Consider the following 15,416-nt stretch of genomic DNA (forward strand, 5'->3'; position numbering starts at 1 on the left):
CCGCCGGGAACCAGCTTCTTTATACAGTATATCATATTTTCACCGTAGGCTAGTTAACCCATGCCTCTTTTTTATACATTATAGTCTAGCCAGTGACACCACAAACTAAAAACTCCTAAGCTCCCATAAGGTTATATTCTTTTATATTCTATACAGGTGTGGTTGACAAGATGTAGAATGTATGTGGTGATTTGCATAGTTCTGGCATAAAGCATGTCCTAGTTATTGTTATTCAAACGTTTTGGAGCCATATTTGAACTGATGTGGTTTAGGTTGTGTTTTAGCCACATGCTAAACAAACACATTTTCAGAAACAAGATGTTATCTTTCAAATGATGAGTCACATACGTGCATTTTGGCCTTACAGTTCTTCTGTTATAAACTTTTCAATTTGGGCATGCAAAATAGGTGAAAATTACAAAAAGGCGTGTGTTAATTTAGGGTTACAGAGTACAACGACAAAACATTAGACAAAAGGTCTACTGAACTGGATTTGCTGCATTTTTTTGGCAAAAGCTGAAAACATACTATTATTGAAGTGATAAAGAACATAAAAAAAGAAAAAAACATAATCTCTAAAATAATTGGTTACACCAACACTGCAGAATGATTTAGGTTTTGTATTGATATTATTTAGGACTACACACACATAAACGTATCTAACTAATCAGTACCTCAGAGGATACATTAGTCTCAATATTAAAAACAAAAACAAACAAACGTTATGGTTGATAGCAGTGTTGTGTACCAGAGGGACATGTTCACACCTTAACAATGTCTGATAACATGTAAGTAAACCACAGGACAATTCTAGTCAAAGGTGTTAATAAACACATTTTAGCATCAACACATGATGCAACCATATCCCCTTTACACTGTGAGCCATGATCTCAGCTGGGGTCAAAATGAAGACCATTCATGAAAATATAAAAATATAAATGTACTGGTTTGTGATTACCAATGAATATTGGCGTTGGCTCCATCACAGAGTTACAGTGAGTCAGAATGCTGTTACCAGGACCCCGAAACTGAAGAAGCCAAATGAAATTCAGCCATCATTCATTTTATTATTTACACCTGTGCTTTTCCTGCTGTGAAATGTCAAAATTAAACCTGTTAGAGTCGTGACTCACTCGAATCTTTCACCCGACTCTTTAAATTAACTCATGAGTCGCGAATATATAGTATAATTAACTCGGATCAGTTGAGTCCTACTACAATTCAATCTAAATGGATAACAGCACCACACACAAACATTAGCTACTACTAGTCCTAGCCATCTTAGCTGCCAAAAGCTAAGTTATAAAGCTGCTTTATAACTTACAATTTCCTAGGCAACCACAACTCCACAAGTCAACTCAAGCGACTGAGTGAGCAAAGAGACAGTCCGAGACAGATTAAAGGAACTCCCCAACCCGCAGACCCAAAGCCGGAAACATTGCAAGCTCGCAGACCATGGGACTCACTCGAGACTCGATGACTCATGAATTGTCGATGAATCATGAGTACTCGCGTGAGTCAGTCAATCGCGCGAATCGGCTGGCTACATTGTCATGATCAGCAGCTGACGAGCGAGTGAAGTCTCTCCTCGAGTCAGGGTAAAGTAAATCCACAACAAAAGCCATTCTTTCACTTCTGAAATAACATACAATGTTCTGCACGTAGCCTAGCTAGGCCTACTGTAGATTTGGTGTAATATATAAATGTAATATGTTAAAATGCAATTAAGTCGAGCAGGCAGAAAGTGACTCAAGTGACTCGCACTACCCAGATCAGTTTAGTGAGTGACTCAGAATAACCCGAATCCTTAAAAGGAATCAAGTTTGCCAGGCCTAGTCAAAATGTCTTCTGTTAAAAAGGCCTGCCGTGGAAGCAAACACACTCTTTTAATATCACGTCACAATCTTTCTGGGCTGACTACCTGGTACGTCTCATCAGGGGCCTGAGGCCACAGCATCTGCAAACAGATAAACAGACAGTTGTCCTGAATACTAATTACTTGCAGCTGTGACTGGACAAAGTCATTGTTACGTGTGATTATGGAACCCACGCAACTTCTAGGAGGGACCCGCCCTTCAATAGCATTCACACTCTACTATTGGCCAGGCATCAACGCTTACACAAGGTAACGGAACCCGATTTGTTCAGGTCCTATCCCCTGACCAATCGGCTATCCTAACCTTAATCACTCGAGGTCTATGCCTAACACCAACCAATCGGGCTGCTTCGTAGGGTGGGACTTGCCTAGAATTTATGTGGGATCTATAATAACGCCATTGTTACATTAGTCTATATCCTTGACATTCCACTTCCAGGATTGCTCCGTTGCCTTGGGCTTTCTTTGTGTTGGCATTTTAAACTCTGGTCGATTTATGATGACTATGGTTAACCTTTTCGTAGATTCTGCAGGGTAAATCCAGACAGCTAGCTAGACTATCTGTCCAATCTGAGTTTTCTGTTGCACAACTAAACAACTTTTGAACGTACACGTTCCACCAAAACAACTTCCTTACCTAGGCTATTTTGCAGCGGCATGGCGGCTTTTCCCGGTGCTTAGCATGGCCCAAGGCAATTGTGATTGGTTTAAAGAAATGACAATAAACCAGAGCAAGTTTTCCTCCCATCCCGGAATGCTGTATGGACTGGCCAGACCCTCCTCCGCAGCACTGCGGTGGAGGAGGGTCTGTCAATGCAAGACTATTGTTCCATCTGCTGGGGCAGTCAGCGTCAACGTTTGCTTAATGTGCTCATATTACGCTCATTTTCAGGTTCATAATTGTATTTAGAGGTTATATCAGAATAAGTTTACGTGGTTTAATTAAAAAAAATATATATATTTTTGTTGTTGTACTGCACATTGCTGCAACTCCCCTGTTCACCCTGTTGTGTTGAGCTCTCCGTTTTAGCTACAGAGTGAGGCATCTCACTTCTATTCCATCTTTGTTGAGAGTCGCACATGCGCAATAGCTAGGTAAGGACAACTAGCCAGTCAGAAGCAGAGCATGAGGGAGTGCCACGCTAGCAGCTAGGCGAGCATTATAACGTGTTACAAAGTGACGCACGTTTGTCACGGAAGTAAAGGCTGGACTACAATAGAGCTGTTTGTGAACAGTGTTTTCTGTTGGAGATGGTAAATGCCTTTGGGATTTTTCACTTTGTAAACCTATGACGTGCACAAACAAGATATATAACACAATAAAGGAAAGGGGGAAAGCCAAAAAGCATAATATGAGCACTTTAAACTTCCTCTACGATCTTTGTACAAGAGCTGTGCACCATCTTGAAGCCAGTGGGTTGTCCCCTCAATACAGTGTTGTAACACAGATGCTGAGAAGTGAAAGTCCACCTAATGTAGACTACTAAGTGGTCAACTCTCCATCCTCTCAGGACAAAATGGTTCACTGAGACCTCTGTCCAATGCAGCTGCCTTGAGACAATAAGGAGAAAAAGTTAAGGCCATTCTGGACTGGCAGCATGGTGACCCAATGGTTAGCACTGTGGCCTCACAGCAAGAAGGTTCTGAATCCAGGTCGTTCCGGGCCTTTCTGTGTGGAGTTTGTATGTTCTCCCCATGTTTGCGTGGGTTTCCTCCGGGTGCTCCGGTTTGCACCCAAACTAGGGCTCCAAACTACTTGAAGGAAAGTTAGATCAAATTGTCCTAAACCTTGGAGTTTGATGATGATTTTGGACTGTGACCACAGGGGAATCTGCCAGTAGCCCTTTGTCAAACCAAATGTAAGAGCAAGGAGAGCCTCGCCAGTCCAAGAGGTCCTTGATGGGTTAATGCCCAACCCAGCTGAGGCTTAGGAGGTAGATTCCATTCATTGCAGGGTTGACAGTAAAGTCCTGTCCCCATGTCAAAGTGTCGTTGAAGAAAACAGTGAACTACAAATTTCTCCTGATGCTTAGGCAAGTGCCTTGCATGGTAGCTGTCTAAACTGCTGTTTTTCGGGGCATAGGCACCTCAGGTTCATAGTAGCTCAGCCAGGGGCTCGTGAGTACCCCCACACCCGCCCAACACCTCTCACCTTTGGCACCTCCAGAAAAGGTCCAAGGCAATGGACCTTGCCTGAATCTTCAGGCAATGCCATGGGTCAACACATCTAGGTCCCCGCCTTTAGCTGCCCTAACAACCCAAACCCCAATGCCTATCCCTGCAGGTAACATAGACTGTTAAAAATACTGGACATAGCAGGAGTAACGTGAACCATTGGTTTGTGGAACAAACCCCTCCACCATGATAAGGTGGAAAATTATCTTTTTGATTAAGTGACTTGCTGTTTAGTCAATAAAATGTTCTCAAATCGTGAAGTGCCCATTGCAGTTTCCCAGGACACAAGTTGCCTTCGTCAATTTGTCAGTTTTGTCTGATGAATAGTCTAAAACTCAAAAAATACATTGACATAAAACAGGGAAAAGCAGAACATCCTGCCAATGACTTAAACGATTAATGACTTAAATGACTTAACAATTATCAAAATTATTGTTAATTGATTTCTTCAGAGACCAAACCTGAGTATATAAGCATCACCACACAAACTGCTATAGGATTCTAATTTTCCAGCATAGCCTTCAGTTTCACCACAATGGTTTTGTGCCTATGCTCGTACATGTGAAACATGTTTATTCACACAACCACAACAGCAGTTGTTTTAAAGTGGTGCTGAAGTCTCATATGTTCTAACAAAGGACAGAACAAGTCAGAAAACCACAGTTGTAAAGTCTCTGTGACTATAACTTGTTGGCTTGACTCATATCTGTTGATTGCTGACATGACCAGATACCAGACACCTATCCCCTCAAGGCTTTAAGGCGGCTGATGTAACTTTCCTAAGCTTTACAGATTTTGTTTTTCCATCAGTTGCATGAAACTAATATATTGCTTCATGTAACAGTGGGATAAAGAAGGGAGGGTGGAATAAGCAAGGGAGAGGTGACAAAGAGGAGGAGAAATTCAAAGAACAAGGAATAGGCTGACAACAGCTGACAATTGAGCTGCACTATATGTCTCAGAAGATCAGAGCGCTGCTTGAGCTTAGCAGGTTCTGATCATCACCTCTCTCCAGTATTTGATGATGGACGGCCTGGGAGGAGAAGAGCTCCTCTGCTACCCTCAGCTCCTGAACTCATCCTGCAGGGGTTTAATGCGTCCTCGCTCTGAGGCCATCCTCCTATACACGCTGCTCTCCTCCATCTCTGTGCTCACTGTAGCTCTCAACCTGATGGTCATCATCTCCATCTCCCACTTCAGACAGCGCCACACCCCCACCAACCTGCTCCTGCTCTCCCTGGCCATCGCAGACCTCCTGGTTGGGCTGCTGGTGATGCCGGTGGAAACAGCGCGATTAATAGAAACTTGCTGGTTGCTGGGTGATCTCATGTGCGCTCTGTCATACATTTTCGGCTTCACTCTCACCTCAGCCTCTGTGGGGAACATGGTGCTCATATCGATCGATCGTTTTGTAGCTATTTGTTATCCTCTGCAGTACTCAAACAAAATCACTCGCAGCAGAATTGAGGTGTCTGTGTGTCTGTGCTGGGCCTGCTCGTTTCTCTACAACGGGCTGATTTTAAAGGACCATCTCAGGAAGCCCAACAGATATAACTCTTGCTATGGGGAGTGTGTGGTGGTGATTGACTATGTCTCTGGAACTGTCGACCTTGTGATCACATTTATCGGCCCCTGCTCAGTCATCCTCGTTCTGTACATGAGAGTGTTTATTGTGGCAGTGTCTCAGGCTCGAGCCATGCTGTCTCATATTACAGCTGTTGCAGGCGGTGCAGTTAGAGTCACTGCAAAGATATCGGAGAGAAAAGCAGCCAGGACTCTGGGTGTTGTCATACTGGTGTTTTTAATGAGTTTCTGTCCATATTACTATCCCTCTCTCGTAGGACAGGACATCTCAAACAGTGTTTCATCTTGGGCCATTGTGTCCTGGCTGCTGTATTTTAATTCTTGTTTGAACCCACTCATATATGCTTTTTTCTATCCGTGGTTTAGAAAAGCTATCAAGTTAATTGTCACCCTGAAGATACTTGAGCAGGACTCCTCTGACACAATGTTTATATAACCTGTATCACCTAGTAAGCGAAAGTGTCGCAAAAAATGTAAATGCTGGTGATCAAATGTGATGGTAGAGTATGTAAACAACACAAATGCAGCATGTGACAACATAAAGGATTTGTTATCTACTGTATTTTTGAAGCAATAACCCAAACATTTGATAGTTTCATCCTCTTAAATGTTATACTTTTCTGCTCTTCTTTGCCTTACATTATAAGTTAGTTGGTAGTTGTAGACCTGGTGACATAATAGTTTTACTAGTCAGGTTTACCTTTTGCATACAGGCATTTCTTAAAAAACATCCAGTCTATTTATCAAATACAGCATCATGTATACTTGTGAACACAATTTGATATTTAGTAACAGAGACTCTAAAGCTGTTATTTTTGTCTAGATAGTTAAGTTTTGAAGAAATAAAACATAATTCTAGCTCTGATTATGAATGGTTGCCTAACTGCATTACCTCACATTGCACATTGCTCAACACAAGTGTTGAGGAGAAAGAACATGTAAAGAAAGCATTGTCTCAAATTGTGAAATGTATTTAATCACTATTTCAGTAATTCCATTCAAACACAGGATAATCGAGTTAACGTGTGAATTATACATGTATAGATTCAGCAGCGATGCAAAACTAAATAATTATTCAAACCATAAACACTTTGAAAAAATGTTTAACAGCAGACTTTATGATTTCTGTTTCTTCTGGTTATGGCCTGATCTGTCAGATGCAGAATCATGTTGGAGAGAATTATCATGGATGAAACAAAAAGTGTTTTAACATTACATTTTGAAAAGCTTTGTTACGTTCTTAATAATTCAGCTTCAAGTGGCATATAGAAGGGAGCAATCTGAAAATGACTACAGGGAAAGAATAAAGGACGGAACCAACATTTAGATGCAGATATATTGTGTAGAAAATTAGCAGAATAAGAAATGGCGTTTTTCATGAAGATTGTGTGTAAATAAACATAAAGACATTTCAGTGAAACACATTCTCATTCATTTTTGTAAAAAAATAACTATAAAAAGACATTTATATTAACAGTTTCGTTTATTACAAAGTTATGTTAAAAATACTAAACAACTTGAACAAAAAAAAAAAAAACACATTTGATGCTGAAGTCCTCATCGTTTTGACTGAGACCGGGACCGTCTGACTTCTGTAATCAACAAAACAAATAATATGTGAAACATACAAGCAGAGAGGGATTTCTTGTTCCAGTCAATTGTCGTTCATACATCTATTCATTTGCATTCTATATATAAATACATCTAAATGAAGTCTAATTTACTATGTGGTTTTAAAAATGTCAAATAAATCAAAAAGAACATAAAGGCCAACATATGTATAATGGTAAAATAGTGTAGCCATTTGTAATGCATCATATATAAACAATTTAGACAATAGATCAGTATATTGTACCACAAAATTCCAAATGTATAATTACTTTCCAAAAATTAAAATGTGCAAAATGTGATTTTTGAAAAGCAGAGCATCCTGGGTACAGATCTGGAAGCAAGTGATAAATGTATGTGGGACTTTTAAATGTGCATCTATGTAATGATTGCAGTTCTAATATGTGTGTAAACAGTATCTATAAATGAACAATAAATACCAGGGATTTCATGTGGCCAAAAGTCATCGCAAGCTGGACACCGCGGCTCTGCTCTTCCTTTGAAATACCTGGCCACACAGGGGTTGTGTATTTTTATACCACATGTAGGCTTCTCACAAATTTGGCACTGAAAAAAAGAAAATGAGATCAGATTAATACTGTGAGCAAACTTGTTTTTGTAAAAGATCTGGTTTGTCACACATGAACTAAAGCAAAAATCATTACCGTTTACAAAAGTAACCAATGTCAATGCAAGGTGAAGAACAACGCAACATGACACAGGGTGTAAAAACTGAACTAACAGACACATCGCTATTACATATGAATCTCATCTCTTTGTTATCTTATCGTTTGTTTGTAATGCAGAAACGCATATATAAATGTATATAAATACAACCCTATTATTAAAAAAAGTGAATTCTTCGTCATTCATATTCATGTAGTTAGTCAAGAGCAAGTCTGTGTGACTTCCCAAGTGAGAAGCTTCTCTACACTATAATCATATTTACTCCAGACAGCGTCAAATAGTACAATGATCTAATGTTAGTCATTTATTTCATTAAAACATTTGATTTCGTACTTTTATGGTCATATTTATTAAAAAAAAAATAAAAGAGAGATATCTTTAAATGCCACTGCCTTTCAATTACAAAATTGCTGTGAAGTAAATCTTTGAAACAATTACGAGTGTAATCATTTAACTATAGTGAAAGTAGTATTGAGGGAATCCCAATTAGAGAACTGATTCTAATTCATTTCATTCAGGTATTTATGACAGGGTATAAAGTTTATACATAACAGAGGTAACATTTACCTGGAAAGCGATGTTGCGACAGATGTGGCACACTTTGACCTGGTCCTGATACATTGAGCGAATGTATGGCTCCATCTCTATAATACATCTGGTGGACAAAGTGTATTCACCCCGTTTCTACATTAATGAACAGAAATAAATCACACAACAAATCAACCAACAACAAAAAAAGTGTTTAAATGCTACAGCAAAGACACTGGTCAAATGTCATCTGGTTAGTAGTGAATGTGATTTGAAAAATAAATCTATATTACAAATGTAGAATGACAAATTGTGTTGACCCATTTTATATATTACTTTGCCACGATTTGAACAGCAAAGTCTGGTTTGGGGAATATTAACAAGTCTGTCAAAGCTTCAACCATGATAGCCTGGCTTAAGATGATACTGTTTATTTTATATTATCACTTTTGATATTCTTGTTATGCACCAATCTTAAAGAATATTTTACATCTCCTCCCGCCCCCCCCACTGAATTGCAGAACCTTACCCTCGTTCAGTAACCTAATTCCCCAACAGGGATCAGTAACACAGCCAGTTTTACTTAACACAGCCGGTTGATTATCGACATATCTCACATGTCGAATCAGTGAAGCTGGCTAACCAAAAGATAGCCAAACTAAGTTGAATCGCTTTATAAAAGTGCCCCCAGCTGACATTAAATGAAAGCGATAAAAGTGCTTAAATCGATCTAAAAGAACATAGATTTCTGACAGGCAGAAAGTGTTAGAAGTTTGTAGAAAAAGGAGCAGAGACTACGTAACTAAATAAGATTTTGACATCCTGGTGTAGACACTGTGTTTTACCTCATTGAGCCATCTGTCGTGCACGAGTCGGTTCAAGAGGTGCTCGGTCTCGCTCTTCTTCAGCTTTTTGGTGGTCAGGGTGTCGGCGCTGTTCAGAATATCAGTGGAGGAGGCCTTGCCATTCTCAGAGCACACGATCAGGTCCATCTGAATCAGAGCAGCTCAGGTTAGTCAGGACACACTCTGCACACTGAAGAAGGCATCGCCCAAACATCTGTGCACTTTCCCGTCTGCCTAAATCGGACATTGAAAACTGAATAAAAGAAACAAGATGACTGAGGTGTACGGGCCCTTTCTGACTGAAGATTCGCCAAGCGAGTGATTTTAAACATATTGCGATATTCTGCGATATATCGCAATTTACCTTTTTGTTCCAACTTAAAATTATGTCTCAAAAGTGTACCTTACCTAAAAAGATAATTTTTTCCTGCTGACCTCACCAGAAACTAAACCTCAACAGCACCTTCTAGTGGACTGAACATGCATTTCATTTTATCATTCTAGTACCATAAAAGTTGAATTGACGTGGGCAATTTATATAATAAAAGATCGATACTTGGCGTCCGTGTATCGATATAAAAACATCGCAATACTATGCTGTATCGATTCTTCCCCCCCCCCCCAACCCCTACCCCTACTACAAAGGTAGTATTTTATTACGAGTTTTACTGGTTTTCAGTGTAATTTTCCAGCTCACACAGCGTAAAGAGCAGTACCGGGCAAGACAAGAGCTTGACAGTCGGCTGATATTTCAGGTTTTATTTACATTATAGCTTCACCTTTTAAAATATGTGTAGCAACAGCAGTGCTGACAAAGGATTTGGACCAAAGTGTTTACAAGATGTTGATTTGCAGGATTTCCTTGTGTGAATTTAACTCACCGTTTTCCTGAACAGCTCCAGCTCATTGTCAGCATAATCTGACGACATCCTGGTGACATCAGTCTCAGCCATGTTCACCTGGACACCAATCAAAGTGAAACCGCGATTAACAATTCTTCCAAGTGGTTTAACACACCACGTGCCCTATCTTGCACCCGGCGCGGCGCAAAGCCCGACGCAAGTGTCTTTGCTAGTTTAAGACCGATGCAGCTGTCAATTTCCCGTCCAGCGCCCACGTCGTTTGAATAGCAAATGCACCTGCGCCCATCTTTGCGTATTGCTGTCTTGAGGCAGCGGGAAGTGATCGTGTAATGGGAAAATTACATTTAAATGTGACCTTTAGGTTTTTGTCTATTTTGAAGATTGATTCTCTCATGCTGAAATGACGTGACCAGACAGTGTATCTAAAATTCATTTGATTTTAATTGTCTCGCGGTACATTCTGTTCTTAAGGCAGTTAGAGATAAAACAGGAACCTCACCTTGGGGGAGATAGTGTGCTGAGGGGAAGACGTCAGCCAAAATCGGCCCAACAGATATTTTCTGTTATTTAGACTGTCTGCTAGGAGTGCTGAGTCACTCTTACTAAGGAGGGATGCACCTCGCATTCTGAAGTGTATATATATATATATATATATATCCAGTGTATTTTTTCACTCGTTAAAAGACGTTTCCACGCTGTACTATATGTGCTCTGTGAAATTGTATTTCCTGCTTGCAAGTATAATGAAATACAAAGACCAAACTTAGCTTTTCTCAACTCTCTCATTTGTTTCACTCTCAAAACACCCTGCTGCAAAGAAACTTCCACAACAATCGCGCCACTGACCAACAAAAACCTGGTAGCGCAGCATTTCATTGTTAATTTTAACAGCAAATCAGTAAAATGCGCGCGCACTATTTTTGTTACACACACACATGGAAGCACAGCAGCACACAAACATGCAAAAGATTACAAATAAAAATATTACGGTGCAAAAATCGCCATCATAATAGCAAAGCGCCAAGGTACAAACGCACCTGGCTTTTAAAGGGAATGGGAGATGATACACTGATTGGTTTATTGCATGTTACGCCCAAAACACACCTATGAATTAATGAAGACACTAAGTGCGACCCTTTTGAACCATGCGCCTGGCGCACGGACCCTTTTTTTCTACCGTCAAACTAGCAAAAGTGGATTTGGACACGCCCTAAACGCACCTGCGCCATGCGCTTCACGCCGTGCGCTTAGATCGTTAAAATAGGGCCCTTTGAATGCAGACAGCTTTCTTCTGAGGTTTATAAATCCATTCAATTTTTTTATTTCTTTCAACCCTTACTGAGCAACTACTCAAACTGATAGATATACAAATGTTTTCATGTGAATTGATTCAGTGGCCCTGGATCCTGGATTAAGTGAGCAACCATTAATGATGAATGATCACATCCACATAATGCCGTTCTCAAACCAGCCAGATTACAGCAGTCACTTGAATAGAAATGGTGATCTTAAAAGCAACAGACATTTGTTTTTAGATCTAATCATCTTAATTGGTCAAACACTGTAGCAACCAGACTATTATTAGTTGTCCGGCAAGGCAAATAGAAGTTTCTTTTGTGACACAGTTCACAGTGCTTCACATCCCCAGATCTGTGTACTAACACGCAGGTTCTAGTCCAGTGGCTACCTCGACTCACAAACCAAAATAACTTAAAAATAGTCACTAATTAGGTGAAACAGGCCCAGTACAGCTATTAAACCCACTCACCAAGGCGTAGAACTGCTGACCGTTGTCTTCAGACATCCCTTTTCTAACTTGCATGAACATGGGCTGCAGCTTTGAGTTGATGGTTTCAATGAAATCATCCAGTTTATCGGGGGTGTGCTGTGCTGCAAGAACAAAACAAATAAAGCCCAACTTTGTTAGTATCAAGAAGACTTGTGTAACTCTCATGTTTTAACTTCTCCTGTGGCCTCAAAGAAGGTGGTGACACAGTTCAATATTAAAAGGGAATAGAATAGAGTAAACCCAACAACCTGGCAAATCCTGGCAATTTTGGATTCAGGTGTAAATATAGTTATTTGGGCAGAAAAGTTACTTCTGTTTAGAGAACAGTCCACTGCCTGTGATTTTTATTTCTTGTGCATTTCAACCCATGTTTTAAAGTCCTTTATTAGTGAGATTTCAGTTTTTGTCTAATTTAACATTTTTTGGAATTTAACTGTAACGCAACGAATGTTCATGAAGTTTATATACAGTTAAAATGGTCCATGAACAAAGGCAATGTAAATATTGAGTTGAACTTCAAAGGTAAAAATGACCAAAATAGACAAAAGACTTGTTTAGGAGGTGTAATTCTATTCTTGTCATTCAAGGATCTGCTGGAAGTCCTTTGGTCTGATACAGAGGTTAACTTTTGACTTATCCTGGATCAAAATCATCAGTAACTGGCTATATTTACATAAAATCACTCACTGTTGTGGGTTTCACAACAATATTGATAGAGCGTCCTTGCACTTTGTTCATCAACGATGCCATTGGCCATCATGGTCTGTAGGAACCGTCGATGGCTGTCTTCCATCTGTCGTGCCATGTCTCTGGACTGATCTAGACACACAGAATGCAGATTCTTATTCAGTCTTAAACTTACAATATATTGGGAAATTGTTATTCAAGTAAAGTACCGTTAGACCCAACAATCACATGAGTATCCAATGCAAATAGAGACAACAAACCCCCCCATCAAGGAGTCACCATTTTTGGTGAAAACTATCACCAAAAATAATATGTGGCTTGAGCAAAAAGCATCCAACGGGATTTCAGCGTAGGTCAGAGATTTCAGTGTAGGTCAGAGATCTCGCTGACTTTGTAAAGATCCGGTGTCGTTTTTGTAAATGTGGTTGTTTCTACATGTCTATCCCGTATACCTGTCTTGACTACGTTATCTGTTGATGTATATGTCCGTGTATATTGTCATGTGCATGAAAGAGACTGTCAAAACAAATCTCCCTCATGGAACAATAAATATCTATATATCTATCTTACAAATGCAACTATGCTTTAATGTTAGGTAGCTTATAGGGTTGTGCCGATGGACGATATCATCGTGATGGCTGGCCGACATCATGATGGAGAGCCACCATCGTGATGCCACGGCCCCCACCCTGTCAGACACACACTAATCCTAGTCACGGGCGCTGCACAGGAAATTGACAAGCGCGTCGGTCTTAAACTAGCAAAGACACTTGCGTCGGGCTTTGCGTTGTGCTGCGGAGGGCGCAAGATAGGGCCCCTTAAGTGGAAGCTTTTCCCCCTTACGTGCAACCTATTTGTGAAAAAGACCATTGCTTTGAGCAGACTGGATTGGCTGTAGTGATAACATTCTCTCTCTCTCTCTCTCCCCCTGTCAGTTGTAGCTCGCACTACCTGCTAGTAACATTGGACACAGCGGTCTCGAGCGAGAGAGAAAAAAACGTTAACGTGGAACGCTATCACACTTTCCTTTCTCCCCTCATTGGACTAAGTTTGTCGACACTACTGTGTACGTGCATCAAAAAGTAAGTCTGATGTCCTGTAGGTACTGGACGATGTTATGCGGGATTTATGAATGTACGTTAGCAACAGTATTAAGAGGGTGCTATTTTATGTGTGCGCTAATATTGCGCATCTGTTCATGTGCGCTGCAAGAGTTATGTTTCCGTTTATTGAATGCCCCCCGACGATGATATCATCGTCCATCGCCATGTTTTACTGTAAACATCGTCAACTGCCAATTTAGGGGACATCAACCAACCCTAGTAACTTATCCAGTAAGTTGATTTTAATGGACACCTAACAAAGGTGTAATATGTAGTAAACAGTAATTGTGAAATATAAAGTATACTTGTGCTACCTTGGGGGGAGGGTTAAGAACACAACAGGGCGTCACACAATTGGACCATTTCAGTGACACTCCCACCACCACATAACTCCTAAATTGCGACTTGTGCATTGGTATGAGCTGCTGAGGGGCAAAGCGGCGGTTGGGAATAAGATTGGGCTGCACAACCTGCAGGTCGTTATTGGCTGGGGGTTACTACACACCTACGTGGGGTCCTGCACTAAGAAAAATAAGAAGAAAAGAGAAAATCCAGGCAGAGGTCAGGGTCCTGCCCATGTTGGGGTAAATGGGAATGAGATAGCAGACAAGGCACCTAAAATGGCACTGAAAAGAGACATTGATTTAAGGGTATGTGTTGGGATATCTGAATGCCGGTCTGTCATTAAGAAAAATATTATAGCAGTGTGGCAAAAGAAGTGGGAAAAGGAAAAGAGGTGTCATCATTATTTTTCAATTCAAAATAGGGTACAGGCAGAGCAGTGCTGTTTGGTCAAAGAAAGAAGACACTCCGTAACAATGACAGCCGGAAAGCCAGAAGAAGTAGAAGTCAGGGTCTCTGCAGATACAAACACCATCACACACAAGAGGGATTCTTTTTTTACAAGTCTATAAGTTATAAAAAATATTTTTTTTTTAGAATAACACTGCATATATTAAACCCTAAACAACCAAACAGAAGTAACTGCCATGGTCATTAAGTCCGTGAAGCAATAACGTTTGATTAGTGGCTAACTGAAGTTGTAACTTTGTAACGTTATCGAGCTTTTAGTTATATTCATCATTTAACTAGCTAACGTTAATGCTACATACAAGTGTCTCAGCACCCCTAAAGTACGCTAACAACACGGAACTGTTAAGTTAACATAACCGTCAAGTGTTTGCTAACCTGTGCCAAAGTAGAGATTTTTGTCGGTTAACGGTTAACCTTAACGTTTTTCGGCCGCTCAAATGTTTGAATACTTAGCAGAAACGAGCCTCTAAAGTCAGAGTAAGTAATACTAAGTAATAAGTCGTGAACAAGTTTATTTTACCAGTTACCCTTCTGCAATGCACGCCTTCTTTTTCCTCCTGCTTCTTCTTCAGTCGACTTCCGGTAGTTGTGTGTGTTGTAGTCTCATGTGTCACCCTTTTGGGGTAAGCTTCTCCTTAGACCGCGAACCTCCTATGGCGCCATTTTGATGCTACCAAGCCATCACCTCCCGTTAGCATTCCATTGACTGCCATTCATTTTGGCGCCACTTTGACAGCGAATAACTTTACATCTGAAGCGTTTAAAGACTCTATTTGTCCATTGTTTATTTCTAAACAAACACGACAATGTATAAAAGGCTCCATTACCTTGTACCTCACGTTATGGCTCCGTAGCAGA

At 40.3% G+C, this 15,416-nt stretch overlaps 2 protein-coding genes across 4 annotated transcripts; one reads left to right on the forward strand and one right to left on the reverse strand.

The window, feature by feature from the left end:
* Window positions 1-5,075: 5,075 nt before the first annotated feature.
* On the forward strand, window positions 5,076-6,071 carry LOC144529519 (trace amine-associated receptor 13c-like). Its single transcript, XM_078268638.1, has 2 exons — window positions 5,076-5,139; window positions 5,212-6,071. The coding sequence occupies exons 1-2, from the start codon at window positions 5,076-5,078 to the stop codon at window positions 6,069-6,071; spliced, it is 924 nt and encodes a 307-aa protein (XP_078124764.1).
* A 514-nt stretch (window positions 6,072-6,585) lies between these two features.
* Window positions 6,586-15,168, reverse strand: nsmce1 (NSE1 component of SMC5/6 complex). 3 transcript variants are annotated; one of them, XM_078278880.1, is made up of 8 exons: window positions 15,086-15,168; window positions 12,643-12,774; window positions 11,935-12,056; window positions 10,185-10,262; window positions 9,304-9,450; window positions 8,498-8,614; window positions 7,684-7,810; window positions 6,586-7,227 (listed from the first exon to the last, which is right to left on the reverse strand). In XM_078278880.1, exons 2-8 carry the CDS (start codon window positions 12,758-12,760, stop codon window positions 7,193-7,195), a joined length of 744 nt encoding a protein of 247 aa, XP_078135006.1. In that variant the 5' UTR covers window positions 12,761-12,774; window positions 15,086-15,168; the 3' UTR covers window positions 6,586-7,192. The 3 variants fall into 3 exon arrangements, with proteins under 3 accessions (XP_078135006.1, XP_078134996.1, XP_078135015.1); XM_078278870.1 differs by having other exon boundaries at window positions 15,079-15,156; XM_078278889.1 differs by lacking the exon at window positions 15,086-15,168 and adding an exon at window positions 14,934-15,035.
* Window positions 15,169-15,416: the final 248 nt, after the last annotated feature.

This window comes from Sander vitreus, chromosome 2 (assembly GCF_031162955.1).
Source record: "Sander vitreus isolate 19-12246 chromosome 2, sanVit1, whole genome shotgun sequence".
NCBI classification, from domain to species: domain Eukaryota; kingdom Metazoa; phylum Chordata; class Actinopteri; order Perciformes; family Percidae; genus Sander; species Sander vitreus.

Bases quoted from the DNA above. Each gene is read 5' to 3' on its own strand.
- LOC144529519 (XM_078268638.1), top strand. From the start codon at position 5,076: ATGGACGGCCTGGGAGGAGAAGAGCTCCTCTGCTACCCTCAGCTCCTG. The intron at 5,140-5,211 runs GTTTAATGCGTC...TGCTCACTGTAG, and splicing joins CCTGAACTCATCCTGCAGGG to CTCTCAACCTGATGGTCATC.
- nsmce1 (XM_078278880.1), bottom strand. From the start codon at position 12,760: ATGGCACGACAGATGGAAGACAGCCATCGACGGTTCCTACAGACCATG. The intron at 12,057-12,642 runs GTGAGTGATTTT...TTGTTCTTGCAG, and splicing joins TTGTTGTGAAACCCACAACA to CACAGCACACCCCCGATAAA. The intron at 8,615-9,303 runs GTAAAACACAGT...TCATTAATGTAG, and splicing joins ACGACAGATGGCTCAATGAG to AAACGGGGTGAATACACTTT.